We start from the raw sequence: 12,062 nt of genomic DNA, 5'->3' as shown, positions 1-12,062 counted from the left end.
TACGAACGCAATATATACATAGGACTCGGTAACGTGCGCTTGTCCCGAAATTTGTTCGGTTTTAACGACGGTCAATATATAATACGACCCGATGTTGCACTCACGTAAATGTGTGTATATAGGTCGGGCTATTGTAGAGTTTTTATTTGAAAAAAGACGTAGGTACATAGGCTCAGTTAGGATGAGTAAAGGGGGGGGGGGGGTGCTTAGAAATTACTTGATTAATTAAGTACTTTTATTAGTGTGTTAATTTGTATAGTACAACTAATAAAAAATAGGCACGGACTAGCATGACGCAAGAGCGATTTTCAAACTAACCGTTCTTAAATACTAAACAAATCAAATTAAAAATTGAATAAATCATTAATAAATTTGCATCTTAAGACAGCAGAATCTCTACAATAAAGATAATCATCATGTCGTTAATTTTTTATTCATGCAATTTGCTTTGTATAATTTTAGATTTTTAGCACACTTAAGGGTCTACTAGTTGCACACTTGCATGCAACTATGCGTAGGTATCAATAAATAATATTGTGTGTATACATAAAAATATACTGTTCATAAACAATTACATTGTGCTGGTAGCCAACACGTGACATTTTATTTCAGCAAAGGTTTTCATTACATTACAATCGAATTAATGCAGTTCAACTTCCGATCAAAGTATCAAAAACGCGTAACTTTTTATGCATTTAAGTATATACATTATAGTTACCTAAAATATATGGGCATTATTATGCTGATGTTCAATACCAATGCTCGGTGGCATAGCTAGAGGGGGTTTTGGGTGCTTAACTATTTTTCCTATATAAAATCCACTTAAAATTCTATAGTATACTAATATATCAATATATCATAGATTTTTTACATAAAATATATATAATTAGCAACCAGTGATATAAATAAGAATCTCGATGTGAGCCAATTAGACTTTTTAAGGACCTGAGTGGTTATAATTCTGAAATATAAGTATATTATAATTTATGATACATATGTTTAAGTAAACCTGAAATGTCTCTATTTATTTATATTTTCACTGTTTATACATTCAACAATGCTACTAGCACATTTAACATTATAATACAATAATTGAAATTTTCTCACAGATTGACTATTATTGCTATTCAGACATATTATATGGGCTGTACTGCAATGTTAATTTTTATAATAGTTAAATACATGTGCATGAATTTGTGATAAAAATGATTAGGTATTATACTTATTACGTATTCATTGAAATATATTTTTTTCTTATTCCAACGCCTTTTATATAACATATTAATATAAAATCCAGTATTTTAACGATACATTAAAATATATAAAATCTAGAGTTTGCAGATTATAATATATTTATATACGTATACAGGCTCTAGCATGATTGCTTTGTTATTCCACTGAAGCTCTATTTGCAGCCGTTTAATTTAAGTTTACGCAGTTTGTATTACAATGTAGTCTCCATGCTCCGAGTTCGAATAATTATTTTGAATTCGTTTGGGGTCCACTCCCTTCGGATTTACCCCAAAATATAACAGGGGGTTCGGGGGACATGCCGGCTGCTCCCTTTATTCATGGTTTGACAAAATCTTACCAGTACCAAACGTTCGTACAATTCAATAGTGGTAAAAAACTGTTTTGTTATTGCTCCCACTCCAAAAAAAAGTTTTTATATTTCAGACATAATAGGCATACAGGACAATAATATAGCCGAGATATGTCCAATATTAAAAGTCTGAAACCTAAACCGTTTGTATATTGTTAGTGCTCATTCGGGTAAAAAATGTTGATGCTCCACCCCTAAAAATGTTATTCATAATTCATTCAGGGGCAGTCTGTAAGGGACTTGATAGCACCCCACTCACATTTGGACAGACATATGCCAATCGTCTGTGTTTGCAGTCCCGCCATTTTAGCTTCAATAGTTCTCTTTTGAATTCTCCCTAAGTATTATCATGGGGAATGTAGGGAACATGACAGAACTTCCATCCCTTATATATGCTTTGGCTCAGACCGATGCCTGCTAATTCGATTTTGAATGTTTACAAAAACGATTTTTACCAACAGTTATTTTTGAGATATTTAAAAAAATACTTAAGTAATTGATTTATATAAATTATAAAGTAATTACATTCTTAATAATAACAATTGAAAACTCTAAGACAGTGTAGAAAACAAATTTTCATAATCCCATAATAAGCCAATACCTTATAATTGTCAAAATATTAAAAAAATTATTTATACAATAATATAATTCACACTCAATAAAAAAACTGCCAACTTAATATGTCCTTTTTAGCCATTTTTAAAATAAATTCCACCATTTTTTCGTAATTTTTGTTCATGCTTAAAGAAACCATCAATTACCAAGAATCGAGATAATCAAAATATTAAGTTTGTATCGACTAAAGTAAAATTTCTAATCTGTGCAGATATTATAGAAGCTTACATTGAGTCTTTGCTATCTATACTCTAAATTTTAGAGCAAGTATGAGTCCTAACAGTTAACAGTTGACTATTATGTAGTAACATAAGCTATACATATTATACAAAAAAACCGATACATTTCTCGCGTTTTGCTTGGAATCTAAAAAAAATAGGGTCCCTCTGAGAATTGTTTCAGTAAAGCATCCCAGAGGTTCAACACGTTCTCGGTTTAAATATTGTACCATTGACGTATCGTACAAACATCCGGATGAATGCTTAGGGTATTTTACTCCTTTTGTATCGGGAGTAAAAAGTCTAGGTTAGGTTCTCGAGAATTCCCTAATGTTGTTATACTTATTGAGCATAATATATTATTCATAGCTACATACCTATTAAAAAAAAAATAATAATAGTCAGTATACTATACATAATTATTTGATACTAAATGTGAATACGGAATGAAATATTAGTTCGTTTGAATCAATTTTAATAGTATGTTAGTAGTACACGAAATTACAGGTCCATTCACCTGTAATTTGTTATATTATTATTATTATTATTATTATTATTTATTACAATATCATCATATCATATTTGAATGATATATCTTTGCTGATGCACTCAATGTGTTTCAACCGTATAGTCAACACTCAACACATTGCTTGTACAGTTGTACCTATACTTTCTCAACGGTATACATAAATGGTCTATTGATTATAGGATACGTCATCATCGTGTAAATGCGTAGCATTAATATTATAATAATTTGATTCGACTACGCCTCTGCTACAGTGGTGGTCATCTCGCGGGCATTTGACCAAGAATCGCGAATCGCGATACGTTTCAACGTCTTATTATTTGGTCGCGGTGTCATAACGCCGACGAGATTTATTTCCCTTGCAATCAGAGAATACGGCCAGAGATTCACGCGTAGCTGCATCTATATAATATGTAATATACTTAATATATATAATAGGACATAGGTGGTACACCGCTGCACGCGCTCGCATTAGCCCCGAGGACATTTCAGTTTCTGTCCACCCAGTCATCAATCACAGACAAGGGATATTAAAGGAAAACAATCCCCCCTAGCAGCCAGTGTGTGTGTGTGTGTGTGTGTGTGTGTGTGTGTGTGTGTGTGTGTGTGTTCAGTTGCCAGTTTCTTTTGACTTTTGTACGTACACACGTCGTGCGCGATGTGTGTTATATACCAGGGAAAACCGTGTATACGGTTCCCGAGAGAGTTGTGGTGACACTTATGGTTATCGGTGTATACGCACGGTGTACGCGAATATCGTATAAGCATGTATGGGGTATATGTAGGCTACTTCGGTTCGGTCGATTCCAAATACGTGAAAAATTGACATTTTCGTTTAGACCCTAGTGAAAGTGCGTCGCCGTATATTATTAAACACACACGCACACTACAGTATAATATAATAACATAATATATTATAGGTACATACCTACATAATATTATAATAAACTATAGCAGTCAAAGTAGCTCAAAAGAAGTGGGGAGAAATCGCAATTTTTTTTAATATTCTACATAACATTATAATAATATATACATATTATATTTAAGGCACTCCTTCCACTTAAAAAGATATATTTTAAACAGATAATATAAATTATGTAAATATTTTTTTAGTTCAACTAGACGCTCAAAATCTTTTCCAGTTTCATTTGCAGAATGGAAGAATGTATTGTAGAATATAGACACATACTTGTTACAAAGTTATGAGTGAAACCACCATTAATTGTACGATTCTGTAAGTTGTAATATTGTACCTACCTAACATTTTGTTGACAACATAATATTATGAATTATGACATGATCATGTGATATGAAGCGTTCAGTACTTATGCAAGTATTAGCAGTCTGTCTCGACGAACTAAGTTGTTTTAAAATATACGTATAGGTATATGCCTACAGTAATCTATTTTATAAATACATAAATTGTAAATAGATTATAGATAATTGGCTTACTGTTGTACTCAATCTTTATTAATGTCGTCACTCGTTACTATAATATTATGCAAAATAATTAAAAATATATAATAGGTAGTAGGTACCTAGATATATCATTTGATCACATAATCTCTGGCTAATTAATAAATAAATCATCACCGTGGCCAAATAAGCTGTGTCTTATATTCTCATCTCATATCTGACGACGCGTGTTTAATGTAACAAAAACAGTAATAATAAAAGTATAATTATGCGTATAATGCGCCTGTCAAAATTACTACTTGTACTTATAATGTTTAGTATAAAAACCGGTTCTATATTAAATTCCTAGGGCTGGGCATTTTGTTCGTTATAACAGTGATATCTCATTAAAAGCAATAGTGTGTTTTATTTTATTTACATACTCATATTATATATTATGTACAGTTATTTATTCACTTGTATTTACAAAAACACGTAATTATTAGTAGTGTTACTAATTACTTAAAAATTAGAATTTATCGCAAATAAATGTAATATACTATAGTACATTACTACATTAATTAAAAATGTAAAATATTTTGTTAGGAAGAAAAATCGTAATTTGTTCCTATTGTTATCCTTTTTGGTTTTTTATTATACACATAGAACGATAAGAAAATAAACCATACAATGGAAAGAATGAATATGTTAATCATCAATAAACATAAGAGGCAGATACACACTGACTTTAAAATCGTTTATTATTATAAACCATTTTTCATTATCGTTCGCTTCCCCCGGTATAGAAAAATAAACTAAGGAAATTAATTGAGAGGGCTATATTATTATAGCATAATATGATTTCAAATTTGCTCATACAAAAGCTAATTTTTCATCACAGCTACAATAGTTACATTTCGAGTTATTTCTATAATACTTTACGTACTTGGGTACATATTATTTTATTTAATTAAACTATGGACTGTGGCTACTTATGATGTACCTACACGAACTGCAGTGTCAATTTAATAATGTGAAAATCGTGTACGTGTACCTACATACGCATATCGAATTTTGCGTTGGACAACAGCTGCAGCAGGCTTCAGCATTTTACTCAGCAGTGTCGGAGGTTCGTTTCCGGTAATGTATTGTGTAAGCGTGTTTTATTCTATTGACACACGTCATATACATACAACACACATATGTATTTATACATCATATTTAATATTATATGATCGTACATTGACACCTATTGGCATTTATGTTTAATACGAGATTATAATGATCCAACGCGGTATCGCCTTCCTGACATTGCGATACTCTTAATGTTTTGATAAATTAAACTTATCTACTGCCGCTAAGACTGTCAAAAAACTCTAAGCGCTTGTATGGCTATACAGTATACACAAAACATAAATAATATACTTAATATTAAATTATATAATGTGTATTTACATTCTTATTATATAATAATCATTTAACGCACGCTATCAAATCAACAGGTATAATAATCAATTGTTAATTTTTCTTTTATGACAACCATTTACATAAAATGGTGTACAATTATTCCGTTAACAATGTTGTGGCAGATATATTTTAGTTAGGCACATAACTAATTGTTTCATAGGATAAATTTCAGACTTGACTTATTTCTGCTGTAACAATTGAAACATGAAATATTTTGTTTTTGTGGCCACACATACACAATGTATGTAGGTAAGATTTCACTAAATTTATAGTTATATACATTTCTCTGTATAATATTACGAACGTACTACTTTACGTTATAATATAATAGTTGTAATATGGGAATATTATGAAGGTATTGTAGGTATACAATCTCCATGGTATAAAACTGTCTTCTAAACGGCGGAGACACGTGAAATAAGTAACAAAAATGGACATAGGTAGGTATACAATATTCTCTCACAGGTTTCTCAGGGAATGGTAGTTTTTATAAAATGGTCGAAAGACTAAAATATATCTACGGAGTTTTCTGGGTAAATGATTAAACATACGTGAAAACTGTACGGGCATTTTCTCTCCCTAACCGACTTGGAAAGTATGTTTAAACGAATCAAGACAAATCCGTCTTTTTTAACTGGATGGTACGAATTAGTGTCTACGCCCTGCAAATAAGTGATTTATCAGAGTTTCTCCATCGGTCATTTAGTTTAAGAGAAGACCGCAGATATAAAGTTTAAACGAAAAAATGAATTCAGAGAGTTTCGGACAAAGTATATAAACGAGTATATTATATACATCGTATATTTGGCATTGCTTTTAAAACTTTCCCAAACGATTCTCAACACTTTATAGGCTGTGCTTCATTATACATATATATATATATATATATGGTCTCTGCACAGGTAAGACACATTATTGTTGATTTGATAACGCGCATATAATATGTCGTAGTGGACCTAGGGATTGCCCTAGGGATAAGGTTTTTTTTTGTTTGGATTCCAACTTCAGAGGCCATTAAACAGCAACCAGGTATTCTCGTATATATTTGGTTTCTGTATGCAAGTCAAATGAATACATAATATTCATCAGAGACAACGGCTACACTACAACTGCTGCAAATTTTCACGGAAAATCAATTAAAACCTTGGTGCATAGTAGTCGAGGAATTTATACATTGTCATCAATTTAGAACCATTCGTATGATTATGAAATCATCGCAAATACTAGGTATCCTCAAATTCTGATAAGTTACGCCGGCCAGTATAATGGAATAGAAATGTGGAAATATAGTATTTAAACTAGCAATATACCTAGTACCTACCTAGTGCATTATATCACCATCCTCCCCGTTTGATTTCTGACACAGCCCACGAATCAACCGACAATCGAGTTTTATTCTTAGTTATAGTATCTTACAAATTATTAAACAGTTATTAACTTATTATGTTTTGACTTTTATAGTCTCTAATTTTAATACCTATAACTACACTCTATAAATCATCAATTTTACTTATATGATTACGATTAAATTATTTTGCACTCGTATTAAATTCCAGAATTAAAACTATAGTGTATACTTAGTAGACAGGGTTAAACAAATTGTAATATTAGCTATATTAGTTCGATGGTGATAATGCGAGCCGTATATCATGCCTACCTGCTGTGGATTGCGGACACAGCTTGATGAGTACTTTATATAAATAATGTTTTATTTTGATTTTGATTGCGGAAACTCCGATGACCCGCTATACGTGCAACTCAGCCACCTTGGTAGGAAATGTGCGAAAATTAAATTGTATGCATGCTTATATCTGAACTACCCGATGAACCACTGCAGGCAACCAATAAATAAAGCATAAAACCAATTTCTACTAAATAAATTTATATTTCTCCTATAACCAATAGCAATCGTATACAAACAAATATTTCCTTCGTAAATCTTAAAATCCCTGTTTGAGCAACTCCTCGGGTTGGACCTATCTGGTCCAATTGTGAATCTCAACCATTCAGGGCGTCACCCAAACGCATACAAAAAAATGTATTCGAATCGGTCCAGCGGTTTAGGAGAAGTTCAATGGCATCATACACACGTTCAGTAGAATTATAAATATAAAGATAGATAGCACACATTTGTGTAATCGGAGTTATCGCTATCGATTACCATTATTAATTATTATTGTTAAGTACCGAAATTCTATCCGAGGGGGAAAGGATAACAAAAGTTAGATAAACATTACATGACATTATATTTTACTACATTGAAAACACGGCATAAATACAGAATATAACTATTGTATATGAAAGAAAATACTATGTTTAGAACTCTGAATTTACTAATCGTGTTACCTACTGTTGCAGTGATGAAAACCGAATACCATCATCATCACCACCAACACCAAATGCAATCCAATCCGGCGTCGGTGGCGTTCGGCGGCACACCGTCAATGATGTCGGCGGCCGGCCACCACCAGGGCCTGCAGCAAATGTCGGCGGCGGATGCGGCTCGTGGCGGTGGTAGTGGCCAGCAACAGCAGCAACAACTGCAGAACATGTTGAACCAGTCGTCGGTTTCCGTGACCCGTTCGCAGGCGATCGGCGGCGGCGGCGGCTGCGGTGGCAACAGCGCGGCGATGATGCTGATGAACAACACTGGCCGCACCAACTTCACCAACAAACAACTAACCGAGCTGGAGAAGGAGTTCCACTTCAACCGATACCTCACCAGGGCCCGGCGGATCGAGATCGCGTCTGCGCTGCAGCTCAACGAGACCCAGGTGAAGATATGGTTCCAGAACCGGCGGATGAAACAGAAGAAACGACAGCGGGAGGGCCTGCTTCCGGTGGCCCAGCAACAGCACCACCTACAACAACAGGAAACCATGCACCTGAGCGGTGCGAGTAGCACCAGCAACTCACCGACCGCGTCCTCGAACGTGTAATGACCGGACGCAGAGGCCGTGAATTATGACGTGTGGCCTCGCGACTCTTATTATACATTGTCCCTTTGACGAACGACGACAAGGGTTTTTAAAGGTTATATGTTGCTGTACATCCGAGTGTATTCTTGTGATTTGTTTCTCAAAGGGTTATACACGATAGATGAAATTGCGCACGAGTGTACTGTTGTGATCCGATTGTGAAACGTTTATAGACCTGAGTAGACATCCAACGGGCCAAGCCACGTAACTCGACGTCGTAGATTCTGGGACACTGAACAACTGTAGTCTGTAATAATGATTATCCATTGATACTGCTGTAACAAATCTACGAGTTTTTTTTTTTAAATACCTATCCGATTTTCTAATTAATTTTTTTTTCCAGAATTGATTTTAATCGAATATAATATTAATTGTTATAAGATAATCAGGGATGGGATCTGATCTCGGTTTAAAGTTAATGATATTATGTTCTTTGAAATCCGGGAAATTCTTTGAAACTTAAATAAAATTAGAGTATATATATCATTAAACTTGCGTAATTAACATAAAATATATTTATTTCGACTCGTGCCTATCGAAGACAAACTAAACAATTTATGTGGGAGACTGAAAATTCGACATGGTATACTATATTATTAAACATATGACTACCTACATTAAGTTAGGTGAGTAAAATAGCTGATTAAATTAAATTTTTTTTTAAAAAACTGATCAAAAGTCATTTTTTAAAATTCCAACCACAATAAATCGGAGAATATTACTAAAATATTAAAAACTAACATTTTAAATTTAGTTTTCGTATTGCATTATAATAGATACATAATAAGTTTGGCTATGCTAACTGTACAACTCATGGAATTTTATGAACATATTATATGAAAGTTCTAGTAAATTCGTTCACCATTTAATATAAATATATTATATCGAATCGATTGCGTTTATACACATAGTTATGTGGCATTAGTTAAACTATTTATAAGTAAATAAAATAAGGGAATTTTCTACTCATAGTAAATGATAAAAACATCGTTTTCAACGCAATAAAGGTAAAACTTGAACAAAATCATAGACATATAATTTTAATAATAACTTTTGTTGTTTAATATTACCGTAAAAGTAACACATCGTGTACAAATAATATATTGCCATTTTCACAATCGGCGATCAAGACGCGCTTTTTAACAATTAATCTGTTATTATATGACGGCAGTCGTGTTTTCGTTTAGTTCCTATATAATATTTGTATTATTATTATTATTATTATTATTACTATATATATATATTTCATAATTATAATATGACTAATTACGTGTTTAATTATGTATACATACATATGTAAAGACTGTACAGTACAATATAAAATTACTTAATTACGAATATTTCTCTACATATTGACATTGCACGTAGGTATCTATACCTATTTAAACAAATTTTAATTTTAATCCTGTATGCAATATCCTCCAGTACAGTATTTAATTGATATGATATATTAATAAAATATCACAGTGTAATAACCGTTAAAATATGTCTAACCTATTCGTATACGGGGAAGGCCTATACCTAAGTAAAAATGAGTTTATTATATTATTTGTATTGCTGTACCGCACGAGTTCGACAACCGTTCTTATTCCTCTGGTTGCGATTTACTGAGGTTAAGATCGATAAATGTTAGTTAATCGAAAATTGTGTACAAACATAAATACATAATATTTTAATAAATGTAAATTATATACATACGTTGCTTGAAAGTATCATCCAAATATTGTAACATTTTATATTATATTATTATGTACAATGGGATAGGTACAACACGATTTCAGTCGTATCGTATTCAACGAATAATATGTAAGCCCGTTCATGTTATAATTTATAAAAAAACTTATATGTACTATATATTATTATTTGTGTTGTACTATTTGTAGTGGACGCCGTGTATAATAGAATAAAGAATGAACAAACCATAATAATATATTACTCATCAAATGTTTTTTTATATATACCTACTCATAATGTATCTATATAATATATTAAAAACAGTGTGTCTATGATAACTGGAAAGTGGAAACACTCTATACCTCGACGTAGATTTGAACAATTTCATTTCATCAAGATACTAAGTACCAAATGTACAATGTATTCGTTATTTAAGGTATTGGTTTTAATTTTTTTTTGTACTTAAGTTTCACGCATATGCAGTACCTACAACTTTAAAAAAAAATACTAACCATCCATTTTTACAGAAAATAGTTTTCTTTGTATTGTTCGTGTATTTTAGTAATATTGATCCAACTTCCAAGAAATAGTTTAAAATATTCGATATTACCTGAATACGCCTGTGTGAATAATGTATTTTTAATTGGTATTATTGAGCTGAGAGACTACACTCATAAATTATTTAAACCAGACAATTAATAACAGTGATATTTTACTCTAAAGAAAAGTATGTAACAATTTTAAAAAAAACCCATCAAGAGTTTGTTTAAAGAATAATAAAATATCACTCTGAATACTCCAAATACGACCGATTACGTTGTTTTATATTATTACGCTAAGTGTATTTTTTGACGTTGAAGTTTAAAACTAGGGTATCTATACGAAATCACGTCATATTGGTCAACTCGATAAAACGAAAAACGTCTTAAAATAAGCGATGGAACTGAACAGGATGTATCAAAATATAATAATATAGTCTATATTATATATAGGTAATATAAACGTTTATGGTCTGTAATAATTGTTCTTGAAGTGCGCTCGCTTTGAGGAATCGGGGCCAAATTGCTACCCACATATAAACACACTCACACACATACCTACGCCAATGGCGTACGAGCAAAGCGACATCACCACCGTCGCCGTGGACAATAGAGATCGAGCGGCGAGAATAGAACAACTCTCATCCGTCGGACCACTTTTTCGTTTCTGCCACTCGCCACTCTCTCACTCACTCTCTCGCCGGCCGATCATCGCGAGGGGCCGAAAGCAATAGGGACCGGACATTTTAATCTACCATTATGTGTCCCTGCAGCCTGTCTGCGCGCCTCACGTATATAATATATACGTATATAATACATATAGCTCTCTCACAAACACACACACACACACACACACACACACAAACGCGGGCGTGTGGATGACTTTATCCTTGTATATACGCGTCGATAGAGAGCGAGAGAGAGTGTTGCGGAGAGTGTCGGTTGAGTGCGAGAGAGTGTCTCGGATAGTGTTGGAGAGGGTGTGATAGTCCGGGGGTGGAGAGGGGGTGAAACACTCATACACGAAGTATAAAAAAAAAGAGAGAG

The 12,062-nt window shown here is 32.9% G+C and overlaps 1 protein-coding gene across 1 annotated transcript in view; it reads left to right on the top strand.

The window, feature by feature from the left end:
- The window catches only part of LOC111039012 (dendritic arbor reduction protein 1-like), a 40,560-nt gene extending 30,143 nt beyond the window's left edge, over window positions 1-10,417 (top strand). The window contains exon 3 of the mRNA XM_022322287.1: window positions 8,183-10,417. Within this exon, the coding sequence (XP_022177979.1) occupies window positions 8,183-8,763 (581 nt within the window). The 3' untranslated portion in view covers window positions 8,764-10,417. The remainder of the gene's footprint in view (window positions 1-8,182) is intronic.
- The last annotated feature ends 1,645 nt before the right edge of the window (window positions 10,418-12,062 follow it).

Source organism: Myzus persicae, unplaced genomic scaffold, assembly GCF_001856785.1.
Source record: "Myzus persicae strain clone G006 unplaced genomic scaffold, MPER_G0061.0, whole genome shotgun sequence".
Taxonomy (NCBI): domain Eukaryota; kingdom Metazoa; phylum Arthropoda; class Insecta; order Hemiptera; family Aphididae; genus Myzus; species Myzus persicae.
The sequence above is the reverse complement of the archived record's forward strand: the minus strand, read 5'-3'. Positions and strand labels throughout refer to the sequence as shown.